This window comes from Wyeomyia smithii, chromosome 2 (genome assembly GCF_029784165.1).
Source record: "Wyeomyia smithii strain HCP4-BCI-WySm-NY-G18 chromosome 2, ASM2978416v1, whole genome shotgun sequence".
In the NCBI taxonomy this organism is placed as follows: Eukaryota; Metazoa; Arthropoda; class Insecta; order Diptera; family Culicidae; genus Wyeomyia; species Wyeomyia smithii.
The window spans coordinates 237,357,779-237,377,919 of NC_073695.1; the positions used below are offsets into that span (position 1 = coordinate 237,357,779).

General features: G+C 36.3%; 1 protein-coding gene across 50 annotated transcripts in view; it reads right to left on the minus strand.

The window, feature by feature from the left end:
• Window positions 1–20,141, minus strand: part of LOC129725357 (sodium channel protein para) — a 167,014-nt gene that overhangs the window by 32,688 nt on the left and 114,185 nt on the right. For 21 of the 50 annotated variants that reach the window (XM_055681101.1, XM_055681092.1, XM_055681100.1 and 18 more), the window contains 5 exons: window positions 16,938–17,000; window positions 16,611–16,794; window positions 15,594–15,793; window positions 3,684–3,783; window positions 3,549–3,617 (listed from right to left, as the gene is read on the minus strand). In XM_055681101.1, the coding sequence (XP_055537076.1) occupies window positions 3,549–3,617; window positions 3,684–3,783; window positions 15,594–15,793; window positions 16,611–16,794; window positions 16,938–17,000 (616 nt within the window). Of the gene's footprint in view, window positions 1–3,548; window positions 3,618–3,683; window positions 3,784–15,593; window positions 15,794–16,610; window positions 16,795–16,937; window positions 17,001–18,887; window positions 18,909–20,141 lie in introns of all 50 variants that reach the window. The other 29 variants (XM_055681112.1, XM_055681107.1, XM_055681111.1 and 26 more) reach the window with 4 other exon arrangements.

Below are 20,141 nucleotides of genomic sequence, written 5' to 3' on the forward strand. Positions count from 1 at the left end.
TTGATCTATAAATGAGTTCGAGTCATGTTTAAAAATGTCAAACATATTTGATATTTGATATTTTTCAGCTTTTTTGCATGAAGGTAAAAATAGCCTCAATAAACGTTAGTGTTTCTTTCTATCATCACACTTTCATGCAATATTCATTCTCTCTTCCTTTGTTTATTCAATATTCGTAAAATAAAGAAAGTAAAGTGATTCGTCAGTCGCAATGAAAACGTATTCGTTTGATTTTCACCGTTTCAAATTTTCTGAAAATGTATTACTTTGAGTTATATTATGCAAACAGTAATCTTGTTAACTTGGTTTGTGTACTGTACAGTGGCACTAATGATGGGCGGAGAAAATACTGCCCCGAAAGAAATCGGCTTCAGAAAATCCGCTCTAGGATCAATTTTGATGCTTCATTTTTATAGCGCTTGCTGTTTTATTTTTATTTTTCGTTTACCAAAGAAACGGTGAATATCATTTGGTCGAATTGCACGAAAGTTTTATTACGTAACCTTGTACGATGCGCGTGAAATATTTCATCGAAGTACGACGGCACGTTACAAGGTTGAAAATCTAGTGTATTGTTTTATTCCATATGAAATATATCTTCACACATAACTTTTTTACTTAGCTTCCAAACTGTTCAAAAATCATCTACTGGACACCTTCCATTTGCGACGCATTTCGATTCGATTCCACAGGAAAGCTGACGCGAAACTCTTCGCACTCCGTTTGACTCATTAATGATTTATCGTTTACAGCCGTATTTAGTTATAGTCATTAAATATTAATGATGCTCAGAATACGTTATTCTCGACTCACAGCTGAATAAGATGCTTAATTTAGAATCAAAGAGCTGGCTTGGTTTTTGAGCATTGCAAGAAAGATTTGGAATATAATCACAGAGAACAGATGTTAATCTTATTTTCAAAGGATGTCTAAAAACTTGCAATCGCCATTTAATCGTAAGTGGTAATGCTCCTGCTATGTGATGCTCGCGTTACTAACGATCCAAGCACTGATATCGATGAAATATCGATATGGCAACATTTCTGCAGTGCAGTGCAAGACAGATGTCGTTAGTGTTTGAACGTAGTCGAATTTTTGCACACGATTTAATTTTTTTTTTATATTGACATGAATGTCTGTTCTCTGTGATATGATCGCCTGATTTGGAAACTAAAAGCAAAGGTTTCTAGTATTCACTCGATGCTGAATCACCTCGGAAGATATTTTATCACAATATTTTATTGGACCAACAAAAAATCACCCACTCGGCTGCGCCACGCTGGAAAATATTCACGCTGCTGTTGTTTCTAGCAAACAACGTAGAATTTTCTTAGCACTATTAAGCAACTAGCTTTTGTTCGATAGTTAATCTTTCACTACACTCGCATTGTGTGAAGTATTGTTTGTCAAAGTGAGCCATGGGTTTGCCATTTTCTATTGTTTGTTTGAAGAGGTAGTGTTGCTGTAGCAGGGGTTATCTAGTAGGCGGTGTTGTGACTTAAAACTTGATTTGTTTGTGTGATCTTGTTAATGTTTCTGAGAGTTGAATGATTTCACTAGTTGTTGGAAGAAAAATATGACACGAAATGGGGAAAAACAATGTTATACATGTTACGATCATTCATTTTTTGTTCGTTTAGCCAATACAAGGTTGATAGTGGGTGTCAGGTCACAACATCAGTGCAAATGGGTTAAGGTTTGTCCATTAGCTTTCCATTCTTCGAGTAAGGATGAACAATGAAGAAATGTTTTGTTTCGGAAAATTCATTCCGTTACCTGGAAAGCCAGTGGGTGAGAACAATCGCGCGTGGGAAATGACAGTTGCGACATTTATTTTTTTTTTGACTAACTCAAAGCTATAAGAAACTAAATTAGAACGCATTGAAACCAATCGAATTTTGGTACTAATAAAAACAACGCAGTTTTATTGGCATCCGCTGCCAGTTTCTGTGCTCAACTTGAGAAGCCAACTATTCTAGATCTAATTGTGCATAACTACTGTGATTAATATAATCAATACTAATCGATTGTGCTGTTTGGAATGCAATTGTTGGGGTAAGCTGCATCTAGAGTAGTCATGCTCAATGTGCTATAATCGGTATGAAACTTTTCTATATGACTATTAGGCTATCCTAGGGAACACAGAAAAAAATCTACCTATTCTATGCCTGTTTTGAAGGACAGAATGTTCAATAGGCTAACAAATTTTGTTGTTTCGAACCATTTTGCTTTTCTGTTATTTTTTATTGGTGAAAAGCAGCTAGGTTTTTCCGTTGTTCAAGCTTCGAATGGATTGTTGGGGGGCAAACAAACCTTACTTCCTACCGAGGAAATATTAGAATTAAACACATAAAGAAGTGGAGTCAACTTTGTTTACGTAAAGACACGCTAGCACCAAATCACATCGTATACGGGGGTTTACACTGGAGCTGATTGAAAATATCCGGTTAGTTTCATGATAGAAATGATCTTAACAGCTAGTTTCTATTCTAGAACAAGAATCTATGGAAGAAATAGAGAACAATCAAGCAGCGGAAATTGATTGTGAATAAAAGTGTGGAGCGACGAAAAACAGACAGACAGAAAAAGAGCGAGAAGAGTTTTGATGCGAATGGCACTAAGAACGAGTTTCATTCTGTTGGACAAGGGGAAACAGTGAGCTTAGAAGGTAGTAACAAAATAAATGTGATGGAATAATAGTGTGAATAATGTGTGGCGTTGGGGTGTGTCAATATTCTAGACCAAATTTTGATTTTTTTTGCCGATTTTTTTTCAAATCTTATCTTAAGTGCCACATTGTTCACACTGCGTCAGAATAGTTTTGTTAATATACATGAGAGAGTTATATGAAGATTAAGCAATTTACATTTATAGGTAGGATTTCACAAATTACAAAAATCGTTTTTTTACAATCATGACACTGGGGACAGTTGTCTGTTAACCTTGAAAACTTGTGGCCAATCGGTAATCTTTTTGCAACGTTGCGCAAATTGAAATTTCAATAATTCTCCAACACTGTCACCTAGTGATGCACAACATTTATACTGTTTGTCTTCAACAGACGGAGATTAACGAGTTAGAATGCAAAGAAAAATACTAATCTATGACTTTACACCAACATATACTTTTGATAGCCTGAAAAGTTTCCAGTAGGTTTAGAAAAAACAGTAATCAAAAATCAAAAACAACACAAAACACTGGAAAGATCAGTTAAAAAAATCCATAAACAAAAACCTGTCGCAAGGAGACGTAAAAACCAAAATGAAGTTTAAAAAAAGAGTCGCAGGACACGGAAAATACAACGATCAGGATCACGTTGGTAGTATACAGACAACAGATGGGGAGAAAATGAACCTCGAATGGATATCGGCTGTCGCGTCTTGTGGTTTTGACGACGATCTCATGCCACGCGACAGGGTGAATGTATGTTAGAATGCAGTTACGGTTTGGTGTGTTTGATGGTGTCAAAGAGAGTATGTACGTGTGTGTGTGGTTGTGGGTCTATGTGTGGTGAATGTGCACGAAGCGCAGCGTGGTACTGAAATTACCTCCATGATCACTAGCTCTACTATGCCGACCAGCAGCTTGCTCGATGATATCATTCAACACCATTACGTCTAAAATGTGAGATAGAAAGGAATGCCAGATTAGTGGTTCAGATATTTGATAGCGGAGTTAGTTACCTTTCATATCTACTACGGTTTGTGTTTGAGAGGGCTCGATGAAAGGATTGTCGTTGTGTTTTATTTTGCCAGCCTCGTCTGTACAGTCTTGTGACATATCCTGAAAAGAAAAGTGATGGAAAGATAGTTTAACAATCTATCTGAATACGATGTTAACGAATATTTTTTAAATGTTTTTGAAGTTACTGAAATTAACTTAGATGCATCTATCAACAATTGAAATACTTGGCTCCTATTTGATTTGAAACTTGATAAAAACAATTGTTTTAAACTATGCAATTATCTATGCAAATAAGATCAGGAAATCTGGTTCAAACACTAATATACACTTTATATTTTTTTATTTTTCAGAGAAAAATAGCATAGGCATTTAATTTGATTCTGGAATTCTAATCATGAGCAGAATGAATGGAAATTTTTAGCTTCGATGCAAACATACAACATAAAACATCTTCAATTAAAAAGGTGAGTACTTTTTGAAAATCAAAATCAATCAATCAATCAAAACAATCAGAATATCAACTATCAACAATGTCAATTTTATTAGACATGTCCAGTGTTTCAATAATATCCTGCACAACAACAATTCAAATTTCATCAATGTCGACAGAGTTAGCAATGAACAATGTTTTATTCTGCTGATTTCGTACTCAAAATATAATTAATTATTTTGAAATGGACTAATAAATGATATAAAGATTTTATTTTTTCAGGACAGTTAGTCAAATTTTCTCGCAAAGTATTAGTTTATATGGTAAGCTCACTTAAATCAGAATTTTTCATTGAGCTTTTTTTCCGAGATTTTCTACATATTTTAGATTTTTGAACTTAGGATTACTCATTAGTTTGCAAAAAATCGCAGATGACCTGCTTCGACTCACAGAATATAAAATCATTTATTTACTAGAGTTTTTTCGATTGTCTGAATGAAGAAAGTCTTCTCGTTCTTTTTTATTTTCTGAGAACAGCGTAAACATCCGCCAAAAAAAATTGCATAATTTAGTACTTATTACGGGAGTCACTTCGTGGTGAAATAAATTTCACTTACGGTCACTCCACTTTTTTAAAACCTATTTCCGACTCCTCCTGAAGTGAACTGAAAAAATTAACTTCGTGAAGTGAGATCGACAGTGAAGTGAAAATGGGTCCCAGTCCCAGAAAGTCGATTGAGCTGAAATTTTGTATGAGGATATTTTTCGAGAAGACGAAACTTTTGAGCCCTACCGCTAAACGAAATTCGAAGGTCGATTTCTTCCCTTACGTACTATTTTGGCCGCAGCTCAAAAATTTTTAAGTCCCAGAGTCGTTTTTTTTTCAAAACAAAACCATCCACTTCTTTGTGAAATCATTTTACCGTTCAAACTGTTCGTGAAATAATTCCACGCGAAATGTCACTTCAGTGATACGACACTCATGATAATCCAGATTTTACGGCAAATGTCACTTTGCGAAGTTCCGTTATAGGTAAAAACTTATACTTCCGACTTGGAACGCAAATATTCACAGAAACGGTGGATGAGCTATAATCTTTCATTTTGACGTAGAACTACGTTTTACTTTACCATACCACACAGGGATGCAAACTGAAAAACTGGGACGAAATTTGTCCCTTTTCAAATGCTTATAGGTCGGTTGGTTTTCAACCGATTTTCTTCATTCTTGCAGCAATCGATTGGAAAATTATACACGCATCTGCTCAAATGCAGAAAAATGTTGTTTGAATTCAAGAACTATTGCACTATTGAAAATTGTCAAGCCTTGTTGAAATAAAAATAACGTCCTCTGATTGGTCGCTTGCTTGCTGTGTGTGTATGATACGGTATGATGTGTGTATGATATGGTGTGATGTGTGTATGATATGGTATGATGATATGGTATGATGTGTGTGTGTGTATGTGTGTGTGTGTGTATGATGTGATATAATGTGTGTGTGTCTGTATGATATGGTATGATGTGTATGTGTTTGTATGATATGGTATGATGTGTGTGTCTATGATATGGTATGATTTGTGTGTGTGTGTGCTGTGTATGGTTTTTAACTCGGCACGTTCTGCTAACTGCTGAATCCGGTTCACGAAATTCACAACCCATGATTAGTAGACATTATAACTCATTACCCAAGTAAAAATATTGGTTTTATCAAAGTTTTATGCCGCTCAATACAGCCGAAAAAGCACTATAAAACTTTGATAAAACCAGTTTTGTTACAAGGGTAATGAAACACTCAATGCATTTGTTAATAGTGTACGTAGTTCTAAGTCATTTATGCGGTCGTGTTTTGGATACAACTTCCTACTTTTTTCCTAGTTTGAGCTGCAAATCTGTGTTGAAAACTGGTTGACAAAAGCGGAAACAAATTCGCTCAAACAAAAAAATGAGCTTATATTTTTGCTAAAGATTGTAGAATGCTATCTTCACAAAGTTATTTAAAAAGGTTCATACAAAATAATTTTTTTCATCACAACACTCGAAAAAACTCTAGTGAATGATTTTACATTATTTTGAAACCAGAACAGATGTGCTTTCGGAATTTTAATTAGTAATCTCTGTTTTTGCAAATTAAAAGGTAATTTAAAGTTTAGTGAACCCTCGTGAGATCGGTATTGGTTAAAATACTTATTTATTTTGAAGGGGGTAAAAACTTCAGCAAAAATATGTATTCTTAGATGTCAGACAAGCATGAGGATATATGAATAATATTAAAAATGGGAGAAAAAAATATATTGAAAATTATGATTTGATTGGATTTTCCATATAAAACAATTTATTAGAGTGGGGCGTTTTTATTAACGTCGCAGCACTAAATCGAAATCGCGACTTTCGTGCGCGTGACTTTTCGCTGCGACTTTAACCGTTATGTACTCGGCAATTTTAACACACGTCACGGTGTCTCTGGTTGAAGAACTTATCAAAAAAAAATAGTATCGCTCTAATACTCGTCATTCGAAAGCTTGAGCTGTCCCCTTCAATATCCTACCAAAATTAAAATGTTCTATCGGGGGGTCTAGAACAATTTGTTTTAGAACATATATTTGTAATTGAAAAACGAAAAACGAAATGACCACGTGGTCTTGTTTTCCTGACTTATAATTTATTGTTGCCACCAAATCAAGAATGAAGCTTTTGCATTCTAGAAATATAGAATGTACTGAAATTTTAATAATGAAAATGTACAAAATTACATCGAATTTTTGGCACTTGCCAAATGAAAAGACCACGTGGGTAAAGTCGCAAGAGGGGGGGAGGGGTTGGTCAAAAGACCACGGAAGACCAGTGATCAAAATATGACCACGTGGTTTAGGAACGGCCCCTAACGGTTAAATATCCTTACGAGGGAAGTAGTGCGCTGTATAGCACATCAGAAGTGCTATACAGCACACTTTTTGCGACGTAAGGTATAATGTGCGACATGAGAGTAAAATCAATTGTCGCCAGTCGAATTTTAACTACAATTTTAATTAAATGGATAGCAAAGCCTTGGTGCTACATTCCGATTCGGAACTTGACCTTCTGTTTTTATTTATACACAGACTTCTCAGCCGCTAGCGCTACGATCCTACTGACACTAACAGTCTCTCCCGAGCCGAGACTCGACCCTACGATGACTGGCTTGTTAGGCCAGCATCGTACCTCGAGACCATCTGGGAGATAACAACTTAATGGATATTATATGGAAAAATGAAACTTGATAGCACAAAGCTGTGTTTTTCTATTTGGGGCCTCAAACAATCCTAAATAAATCGAAAGTCGATTGGTTTTGTCTCCGCTTAGCGCATTGCATTCTAAGTTTTTATTTGTATGAAAAAATCTACTTTTTCCGTTTTCTATTTTAGAGAGCTCAAAATGACTTAAACGCTTTTTACGACTTCGAAAGCTGGGATTTTCTATGTTTAACACTTGTATACCTGACCCTTCAGAGCCGGAAAAATGAAAATTCTTTTACCTGTCATTCCGCAACACCTAAACCGAATTCGACCGAACCTTTTCCAAAAGATACGAAATTTATCATAGTTTTTGGAACATTTCGAGATTTTCCGTTCCGGATTTATCGAAGGGAACCGTGGATAAGTACCCTTCCAGAGACACAGGTTAGATTAAAAACGGTAGCGAAACCTTGCTTGCGACTTATCAAACTTTACGTTTTTGCAAAACAACATTGTTGGCAATCGGTATTTGGCCCCTTGGACGTGTTTTGGCAACTACTAGATGATTTCTAGGAATCGGTTTCGGAATGGTTCCGAAACCTAGCTTTCGGCATATCAAAGAAGTCGCACAGGAACGGCCATTAATCGTCCAAGTGGCCAAATACCGATCGCCAATTGTGTTATTTTGCAAAAACCTAAAGTTTGATAAGTCGCAAGCAAGGTTTCGTTACCGTTTTTAATCTAGTCTGTATCTCTGGAATTTTGTCAAATCAACTATTTATCAAAACTTTACTACAGTGTATATTTTTAAAGGGTAAAATTACATTCTACAACTTTGTTGAAGACACAATACCAATCAAACAAACCTAAGCTAGGTGCAAAAAATGTTTTTTATCATTAATAGACACTCGGTGCAGGAAATACTCCCTAGCAGGCTTGAAAATGGTCAACACTTTTACTTAATTTCCTTTCGTTAGTGTGTGTCGCAGTAGACGTTCGCTCGTTAATGTAGAATGATCGTCGGCTCTCGTACAAAGAACAGACGATCAACTGACACCCGCGCATCGAAAAGATGTACACTGTCATTCGTTTGGCGATGTTATTTTGTTTTATTTCTGTCTACACAGTCCTATTCCTGTAGCGAAATCAGTTGGAGCTTTATTATTATTTCTAGAAAAAATGTCAAAATAGGGGAAAAACTGGTGACGAGTACTCGTTTGACATGTTTGTTCACGAATGAATTCAGATAGCGAGCCTCGCCACCTCCAGAAGCAAAAGAAGACGATTATCGCAGTGAAATGTTGTTGGCCGGGGAAGATTAGTATGGTGTCCCTCCATTCTCTCGAAGAGAGGGTTTTCATACAAATAAAACGCAAATTTCTGCATAACTCGAGAACTCATCGAGCAAATAGAGCCAAATTCGGCATGTGGAGGTTTTCGGAAGCAAGAAATATGTATATAGTGGTTCGACACACCTCCCTATTCCATACAATTGAAATAAAAAATTTCTGTATAGTTCGAGAACTTTTATTTTATTTTAAAACGAAATTCGTGTAAATTTTCGTGTTGTATGAATAAATCAGTAGGTTTATTAAGAATTACTACGAAGAAATAACCAGCTATCTAACGGATCATGCTTTGAAACCTGAACCAACAAAAAATATTTCAGTATTGAAACAAATTTTGACGTAAAGCATTCAAAACCCAATGTATTACAGGCAACGATTTGCTTTTTGAGTTTGAACATATCCAACATCCGATTCGTCATGTTTTCAAGGCCAATCCTTGGAAATATGTGAAATCAACTAAAAATTCCCATGCCTTCACTGCCGCGCATAGCAAGTCAGTCCCATTTGCATTTTCAGTAAAATTGAGTTGTTACGCGTAAATGGTAGCTAACAATGCATAGTTTCTTAACAATGGATGAGCTCAACAACTTTGTTCTGAAAAACTGCTGGAAAACATCCAAACATATTGTCCCATCTCGTAAAAAGCAATGTTATAAAATCATATAAAAATGCGTTTTTCTCGGCTTGCTGAAAATGCAGGTGGGACTGACATGCTATGCGCGGCAGTTCAGTACTCCAAATTAATTGAATGAAAAGAAAAAAAACGAGCGGGGCGAAATTTATTTAACAACTGATCCGTTATTGAGTTAGAGTTAGAGCACCACAAAGGGACCTAAAATCTGCTCAGTAGTCAGAAGTAAAACCTAAGCGGCACATTGTTAAATAAATTAAGATTCAAAATTATCAACATTTATTACACTGGTCAAGAGCTCAAATTGGAAAAAAAATGAAAGATTTCAGTTATTTAACCATTCAACAAAAGTTCTCACCCACTCCAACACGAACGTTAACCGTGCGCCTCCTTTAACTGTTGAATCGGTGGAGACGCAAAGTTTATTATTCGGCAGCCTTCTAAGGAACGATTTTAGGAGGAAATTTGGATTTAGAGCTCGACAGTAATATTCTAGAGAAAAACCTTTTTTTTACAAAGTTGTTACATATAATGAAGCGCACATTTTCCTGTAATCACATATTAGGGTAACCCCAACTTGCGATGAAATCCAGCTTCTAACATTCTTATCTATGCAGATAGAATTAAACGATGTTCTACAATGTTGTAGCCCCGTCAATTTTGCGTAATTTTGTAGAAGAAAGTTTTTTCTTATGTTTCAAAATAACCTATATAGAGCTATTTTACTAAATCACAACAATAAAACTACGGGTGAGGCCCTGAAGCTCAAACTGGAAAAAAAATGATAGGTTATAGCTATTGACCCATTCCTGTGAGTTTCGATTTCGCATTATCTGGAATATTCGTCATTTTGGTTTTCAAGGTAGAAGTATATTTCAAAAAATTAACTTTATCATTTCGATCGTTCTACAATAACGGAGTACTTAAAATTTCAATAAACTTTGACTAAGACCTTAATTTACCATGACTTCAATTTAAGGAGACATGAGGTGTTCTTTGACACCAGTACCTTAAAATTAGTTTGTGTACTATACTTTATCCACATTATATTACTAGGTTATGTTCAGCAACGTTTTAGAAAATAGTAAAATGAACAACTTGGCCATAGACTCTAAAGGGCGTACGATTCAGGCTCTTTTTCAAAATGTTATTACTAAGCAATCTGCGAACGTCTGCACATGCGACAGGTTTGATCTGGAAGCCCAAAGATTGTTCTTTAATCATTTTTGGAGGTTCTGAGTATCCGTTAGTAGCCTGAAATTTGGGGTGGTTTTTAGTATTTATAGACTGCTGATTCCTAAAATCAGTTTTTTTTTAAGCTAATCCATATTTTATCCACGTTATATGACTTGGGTTAGCCTCCCCAGCTGGTCTCGAGGTACGATGCTGGCCTAACAAGCCAGTCATCGTAGGTTCGAGTCTTGACTCGGGAGAGACTGTTAGTGTCAGTAGGATCGTAGCGCTAGCCCCGCAATTGTCCTGTACACTTAACGGTTGGTTGCGAAGTCTGTGTATAGTAAACAGAAGGTCAAGTTCCGAATCGGAATGTAGCACCAAGGCTTTGCTTTTTTTATGACTTGGGTATGTTTAGCAAAGTTGTAGATAACAGTGCACACTGGGCCAGGATTGGAATCAAGCAGAAGGAAATTATTAGTGAGCTCAGGGTTTGACCAATCGGTTATCGATCTTCTACAAAGTTTCTTGGTATAGTATGGGCTTCAATTTGGATGTTTGAATTAGTTCGGAATCCAGCCGCAAAAGTAGGTGTTGCGATACCAACTTCTTTCCCATACACGCTGTAGCTTTGTAGGTTTCGACAAAGTTGTAGATCTTGTACTTTTATGAAACTTTACAGAACATGTATATTTTCTTACTCTTCACGTTTCAGAGATCTACGAGTTTTCACAAAATTTGTATGAATTTCACGTTTTATTGTTATAATTTTATGAGTTCGCTCGAATTAATTTCTTACAAATTTTTTCTCGATAGAAATAGAATAATTACGCCATTTTCTTCCGAGTACAGAAGTTTTTAAGTACTTAAGAGAAAATTCGACGCAAAATTTAAAAAAAAAATACACAATTTTGTGCAGTAGATATCTCATCGGGTAGCAAGTATTAGCAAACCATGAAATTTTGTAAAATGTGTTTTTTTTGTGTTTGGTGATATTTCAATTTGAGTATAACCTCAGGTTTAATATAATTGCTATGTATTAATTGCATTCCGGGCAGGAGAGCATAAGAAAATAATAACTCATCAATAACATATTTAGCTATGAGGACTTATCGTGTTATTCGAAAGATATTCACGTTTCAAACATGCATATGAAAATATCATTAAACTTTGATATCATATCTTGCTATGCCTTCAATAAGATATTTGAGTTGATTTTAAAATATCTCATTAAAAGTAAGTTTTTAAGTGAAAATTGTTCGTTATTGATTATTTATAATATATATAGTTATGCATTTAGTGTTCAATAAGTTGAAAATATCTGAATCGGTCATTTTCCTGAATTTTAATGCAAATTATTGGTTTGTTATTGAAATATCAAGCTTTGTTATCCACATAGTCTTGGAGGAACAATATTTTGGTATTATTTTTTGTTATTTTACCAACTATGTAAACCATATTAAGATCAAAATGAGGTGTATATCCAATATCTGGATGTGATATTATAATGATATTTTTCCTGCTCGGGATGGAATACATAGTATAGTGCTCTGATACTCTATCTAATCGATTTGCAGTCTTCAGCAAAGTTTCTCGGTGTAATAAGAGCTTTAATTTGACACAATTTTGTGCTGAATCAGAAAATTGCGTATTTTATGTGAGTTTAATGTTTCGAATCACAAAGTTATTACAAAAAAACAGTAAGCGAATCACAAAATTATTACAAATTCTCCAAAAACTCGTATATTTTTAAAATTTGAAGAAAAAAAAAGTTTGTGTCTTCTACGAAGTAACATAAAATTTTATGGTCTTAAAATTTGTCGAAAACTGCAAAGCTCTAGCGTGTAAGAATAGAAAGTTGGTGTCGAAGCGTTATTTTTAAATTAAAAAAAAATCATGAATGCTAATACTTGCTATTTTTGTGTATTTTGAATAGAATACTTAGAATACTTCTCTCAGGAAGTTCGGCTACATAGGGATGTGAAATGGAAATCTAAAAGTGAAAAATATGTCCAATTTTAAATGCTAATAAATCGGTTAGTATTCGATGGATTTCCTTCGTTCTTGCAGCAATAGATTGGAAAACCTTCTAAGATTCTTCCCAAAATAAGATAATTGTAATTTTATTATTCACACTATTGTACTATTGAAAATAGTCAAGCCTTGTCAAAACGAAAAATTCGACCTCTGATTGGTCGTTATATGCTTGCTTCCCAAGCACGGTCGACAGGATCGTAAAACAACAATATCGCACGCTTAAGCCTTGGGGCTAATAGCGGTCTCGATCAACTAGATTAGTTGAGAGAATTCGTTATCGATATTGTTTTTTGGCACATTTTGCATGTGTAGGATAAGTACAACGATACACCGTGCCCCAGTGCTGAGTCGAGAAAATTTCCAGCTCGAAAAGATCCTCGACTCGATCGGGAATCGAACCCGATATCACAACCGTGTGGGAGAGCTAGCCGACCGACATCGCTAACCACAGAACCACGGGGACCACAGGACAGGATCATATACCTTGCAATTGAAAACATGCTATTTGGCCTATATAAGAGCCTGTTTCAGCCGGAGCCACTCATAATAGTGCTAGACAGCGACAACAGCAGTCGTCCTTCCTTAGCAGCAGCACTAGCCCTGTGGTTGGTCACCACGTCTCAGGAGCAGCGCGGTTTTTCTCCGCGTGTGTCGCCAGACAGCCATTATTCCCCCGTGTTGGGGCAGCATGAAGATTGCCATCAGGAAATCCAATTTCGGAAATCAAAATGCCTTTTTCAAGGCAAATAAACAAGTCATTGAAAGTTAATAATTTTTGTCAACGCAAGCAAGCATTCTGTGTTGCATCCTAGCAATTTAAATTTGTCGCACCCGTCTAATTACTGAATGTGAAATAGCTTCCACAGTGCATGTTGTCCGTGTATCTTATTTCCACCAATGTTAGGGCAGCTCAAAGGTTGTAATTAGCAACCGATTTTGAACCGCAACATGCTTTTTTCAAGGCAAATAAAAAATAATTGAAGGTTAATAATTTTCTGGCATCAACACAAGCAGACATTCTGTGCGGGATGCAATCAAATTCTGTTGTAGTTGTCTAATTTTCACTTTATTTAGTAAACCCCCCACTGTAGGGGCAGCGCAAAGGCTGCGATCAGCATAATCGACATTGAATAATAAACTGCCCTGTTAGAACGCATTCACAAAAGCAGTTAGTTCGACTATGCAGAGCTAATATGAAGTCGATTCAATCAATCAGCATAAACAGAATTTCGTCGTCTCCCAGCTGCCAAGTTGCAACATGATGCAACACGCAACAGCGAGCAAACGAAATCGCTTGATGTTACAAACCGCAATATGATACGGGTTAGAACCGTTGCGTGTGTGAGAGCACCATCGGTGTTTATTCGCTGGATACAAAAATCGAATGCGAATTGTGGAATAATTCGTCTAAAGAACATAAGGAAATGGTTAACCTGAACTGAAAGGCGTGGCCTATTACGTAGCACCCTTCGGCTATAAAAGAGTGTTTCTGGGAAAACTAGCTACATTCATTAGTCGGAAGGTGAACTGGATGGACCGTCTACAACGTTGACAGCAGTAACAGCAGATATCGGCACTCAGCAGTAACAGAGGATAGCAGCGGGTTGCGCCTGTGGCCTTCAAATTGAACAAATCATTTGTCCTGTGGTTGATCACCACGTCTCAGGCCTCTGCCAGGTTGAACGCCAACGCGAGCGATCGGGCGAGATTTTTGTCGTACATCAGCCGGCACTTCCTCTAATGGAAAAGTTGGATCATTTTGTTCAGAAGAATATTTCTGTCGGTAATATTACAGCGATGCGATTGCATTATATCCGATATGGAATTGAACAATTGTTCTTTTGAGGACAAATAAAACACTTAATTTGAAGATTTAATAGCTTTGGGTACCAGTAGCAGTATGGTAACAGCCTCAGCGGTAGGTGCAGCCGGAACTTCCCTGAGGCCGATGTTATAAGAAAGTAAATGGAAGCGGCACGGCAAAACAGTTCGAGTGTGCTAAGACACGCGTCATTTTTCATTGTTGATATTATTCCCCACATGAAACGACGAGCGGCGGTATTAGCGGTAGATGCATTTGCCAACACTTACTCCAGTTAAGCCGTGTCTAATTTTCAATGTGAAAACACCATTTTATTGTGTTGGCCGTGCGCATCAGGCCTCTGCCAGGCTAAACGCGAAAAGTGGCACGAACCGATTCGCCCGGCCATAGGTTAATGTACAGCCATAAGTAGAGCTGAGTAAAAGTATTCTACTTCAACCTTGCGGTCGTGGCTTTGCACACAACCCTCCTGTGATTTTTTTAAAAATTTTGCGTCGTATTTTTACTTAAGTACTTAAAAAACTTCTGTACTCGAAATAAAATGACGTAATTATTCTATTTCTATCGAGAAAAAACTTGTAAGAAGTTAATTCGAGCGAACTTATAAATTATCACAATAGAACGTGAAATTCATACGAATTTTGTGAAAACTCGTAGATCTCTGAAACGTGAAGAGTTAGAAACTTTGTATATTCTATAAAGTTTCATAAAATTACGAGATCTACAACTTTGTCGCAAATCCGCAAAGCTCTAGCGTGTAAGGGAAAGAATTTGGCATCGCAACGCCACCTTCGCGGCTAAATTCCGAACTAATTAAAACATCCAAATTGAAGCCCCAACTATACCAAGAAACTTTGTAGAAGATCGGAAACCGATTGGTTAAACCCTGAGAGCGCTAATAATTTCGTTCTGCTAGATTCCTTTCCTGGCCCAGTGTGCAGTGCTAAATGTACCAATAGGCATGGTGTAATCCAACTGGAGGTATTGAATTATCTCTGAACGATGTACTTGGCGTCTCATCGATTCAACAGTGAAGGACGCGCAAGATTAACGTTTGGTCATTCTTTTCCAGTTTGGAAATTGGAGTCGTGATTGGAAAAAATAACTTATAGCACAAAATAGCATCTTTTACCCTTTTACCCAACCCCCCACCCCAATCAAGAATATCAAAAAAAATTGTACTGTTAACACGTATATACTCCCGAAAACAATGAGATGCTCAATCTAAAATAGTTGAAGAGCGCGCATACTTACAAAGTCTCTCTGCCCCTTGTGGTTCGTATCCGCGTAGGACATGTTCGGTGCCATGTTGGGCGGCGGCACGATCGAGTGATTGGTGTTCCGGGCCGACCGGTTCCGCAGTCGGCTCTCCTTCGTCATACCCCCGAGCAGGTCGCCGTGCGATGTGTACGAGATGCGAGATTGATGCGATGTGTAGGATGAATGTCGCGAACCTGTTTGGTTTTATTTTGTTGTTGTTGTTGTTGTTGTTGTCGCATTTCCGTCAGTTTCGGTAAAACAGAAAATCGATTAGATTGTTCGACTGTGCGGCTGGAAGCTCCACGGAGCAAACACAAGCGGGTTTGTTTTCAAACAAACTTACAAGCAGTTCTAGTGTGCAGATTGGTAACGAAATAAAAGGTATTTTTTTTTCTTTTGATTTGATTTAGATGGAAAAGCAAGAAGTGGTAACGTAAACGAAGTAAACGATTTAGTAAAGGATATGTGAAAATTGTCAATGTGTACACAATTGGTGAAAGTAAGTTGTGATTAAAACAAAATAAATTCTAGTGAATGGCGAACAAACAATAGTACTTATGTGATGTGTAACGGTGTTGGTTTAAAGCGATCAAAACGTAGTATAAGTATGGACACTATAAAAATATAAAATGTATTTTCTGTATTTTTCGAGTATTTGTTAGAGCTATGATGTTAAATTAGAGAAAGGGAGAAAATTTTTAACGATGCTGTAGAAGGTTTCAGAAGGCAAAAGGGAAAGAACGGATAGTAGATTTAACAAGATTTGATAATGATTGGATGCTGGCTTTGTAATAGAAATATAGAGACATAGTGAAAAAGAGCGGAAAAACTCGTAGCAAAGAGTTGAAACGGGAAATTGAAAAGGGTTCTTGTGTTTTTTTGGAAAGAGCAATCGTATCTTTCTCTTTTGACGACTTTCAGAGTAAAAACGAATGTTGGAACAAGAGAGAACGAATTTGGAAAATCGGATTCGTTGTCGATTGGATTAGATTTTACTTTTTTATAGTGTACCTAAATTAGCATAGTATACTGGAACGATGATTGCACCATTTTCCTCCGACATCGGTGTAACCGCGTTCGAGTCATCGGCGTATGGCAAGTGTTCCTGTGCATCGAGATATGTTGAGAGTACCAGTGGTTTTCTATCGCTACCAGGTACGCCCACGAAACGTCCTCTACCGTTACGTATCGTAAACTGCAGGACATCGGCAACATCAATTCGTCATTCAGGCGGCGCACAGGAAAAAAGGAAAACACACGAGACAGAGAGTGAGAGATAGAGGAAAAAGAAGAAGAAAACGTATAAATCGTTTAGTGCAGATTCGTCTAAGTCTGTACCTGATGTGATCCTCTAGATCCTCTACGAAGATTAAATGGTGAACCAGGTAATGAAAGTGAAGCCTAGAAAGTAAGTATAGGTTTCATTTGGTTAGTGTGTTTTTTGCTGCGACTGTTGCTAACCGCGTATTCTCACGGAAGTATAGAATAATTATTTATATATTTATGTGAATTAATTACAATAGCAGCGGATGGGGTTAAACTATTTGTTGGTGGCTTTTTTCTATACCCTGGCACGCTTCTGGATGATTATCCGTGACTGTGTGTTACCGTGTTACGAAAGTGAGTTCGAGGGTGTTAGTAAACAAGTGTTCGTATGGTGTAAGTGATTTGGTTCAACTCTAAATGCTCATTTTGCTCTTGGTGATGAAATTGTGCTCTAAAATCTGACAAACTACGGCTCACACTATTCGCCATAATACAAACGTGGTATTGAATTAGTATTGCTTATTATTTTATGAAATCTAAAATGTTTGATTTACGCAGATTTCATGAATTCGATCTTTGTAGTCAATTATGTATAAAATACGAATCAAAAGTATTTTGTTTTCCTGTAATGTTGGGTACAGATTTTGTACCTCTGACCAAAAATCTGGAAAATACAGATAAATTTGTTTTATGTGAAATTCATGAATAGAGGATCTTCTTATCATAAAAAATGACACGACGGGTCCGAGAACTTTATATTCAAATATTTATTTTATTGAAGAAGAAAATATACTCTGGATAAACATTTCACTTTTTACAGTGAAGGTTCATTACAAAAAAAAAACGAAAAATCTATTTCTAGAAGGCAGTTTATTATCTAAAAAAATATAAACGTTTACTCTAGATGATTTCTGAAATATTGACTAATAAGATGAATTGCATTGCGAATGTCGTCTTATTGCTATAACAACCATTGAAGGGGAGATTCCCATACCCGCCGCGAATATCACAATAGATCAAATGTCTCTGGTCGCAGTGATAGCCAGAGGAACAAAGGAAAAAAACGCCTCTACGGAAAAAATAAGATTTACGGAACATAGCTCACCACCATCTTCGCAAATTTAATCAATGTTAACTTCTTCTTCTTTGGCAGTATAATATTTATTTTCATTTAGCGTTGATAAGCTGTGATACAATGGAATTACACTTCTAATAAATACGATTTCTTCACTAAAACTAGTGAGCTGAAATACACTGGGGTCTTTTTTTACGCGGGTTATTTTTATGCGTTTTATTAAACCAATTAGTATGAGTAGATCTTATCTAATCTTTTAAAAGCGGTTCAATCAACCGCGTAAAAAAAGATCCCAGTGTAAGTTTTTTCGGCATTACTTCTGCTTGAAATTTTTGCCATCAAACGACTATAGATTTATGAATATTTTTTTCTGATACTCTTCATGATTATTAATGATTTTTTTTGAGTTTTTTCTCTATTTTGAAAATTTGTGTGAGTTTTTTTTCCAGATTATATTTTTTCTAATTGCTGATACCATAATATTTCACAGCAAATGTATATGATAACCTCGATTCAGCGATGTACGGCTCATCACTGATTTATAATTTTGTGGTTTCCGAACCAATCGCTAAAGTTGTTGGGGAAAATTTTGCTAACCTAATTTTAATCCGAAAACCCACAAAACCTTTTGTCTAATAGCAAATAATAGAGTGTTCAGACTTTCAACCCCAAACCTGTATAATGATAATTTACAAATGATGCAGAAATTTTCAAGCAAATATCTGCAAAGATAAGTATATAATAAAAGTTGTAATAAAACCAAAATTTTGTGGATTTTTTCCACGTTCGTGTGATCGAACCGTTTAAAATCCACTAACGTCTCCTACTGTATAAAACAACTGCTGTTAACAAGTTTTGGTTATCTATAATGAAATACTTAGTGTATGTATACAAAATTGAACGATGTAAGTAGCAATGAGTTTTGTTTGTATGTTAGGGTTACCTACCTTCTGGAATGTCGCAGCCCCCTGGCGAGCGGTTGAATAGTGGCGGTATAGTTTGTGTATTTTTTTTATAGTTCAGAAACAAAGGCGTGTTTAATTTTAGTTATTGTTGATCGTGGAAATCATTCGATTATGAATCCATGACGATGATACGAGCAGGAAAAGTACGGGGATGATGATTTTTTTCAGATTGGTGTTTTTGCACGTGGAAATTTTTAATTTTTTGTTCAAATTTTGATTGATGTCGGTTTTTGGTGCCGCCAGATATGGTGTGTTTGCGTTGTCAGGATGAGTCGATAATTTCGTGTGGAAAAAACAGGAAGATAAAGAAAGAGAAAATAACTCGATGAATTTTGTATGCCAGTAAGAAGCGAATGAGGATGAATTATTCAGCTTTGTTTGGCAAAACGTTTTTGCCGATGCAAGCACATACACACCAACATACAGACAGACAGGTCAAGGCGGTGAACGAACGCGTTTCGCAAGCGGGAATTTCAGTTAGTAATTTCGCCTTAAACACAGTGCTTTAAGCGAGGTTTATACATTGAACTTGAGGGCGCACCTCTGTTTGAGAAAGTAAATTTAATTTGCAGGAGTTTATTGCAGTTACATTGGGTGAGATTTTATTGTGATTGTATTCGGGAAAAAACTATTTTCAGTTGGAATTAAACTCTCGTTCTGGATCGAAATGACTCAGAACGATTTGTTCAAACAGCATAGAAAATAGGTTAAAAAATAACATGATCTTCCGTTTTAAAATTAATTACATCCACAGCTGATAGCAAGAGCCAGTGCAACTGATAAATCGGGCAAACAATTGACCCAAGGCGGTGCAAAGTGTAGAAAGTGTTAAAAGTTATCGCCAATGTTATTCCCCTTAAAATCGATGTAATGACCAAATTAAGTGCTTTTATGACTTTAAAGCATCTTTCGGAATAACACCCATTTGTAATTTTTCTGAAAATAAATTACGATCGAAATTTAACAATATATCACCATCATCGTTGTTCAGCAACAGTCGATGCTGTACACTTTATCTGGACGCAACATAAATTACGACAATGTTTGCAAAGCATGATGAATAAGGTAACCTTTCACTTTGAGAGGCGTTCGTCTGAGTATGTTGACTTAACAAGCGAAATGTGCATGGAAGACTATATCATGAAATTAGATGACGATAAAAGATGGAAGCAAATCAGGAAAAGATAGAATCCATAGGACAAAATGATTTCTCGATCAAGTAGCTACGTATTGGAA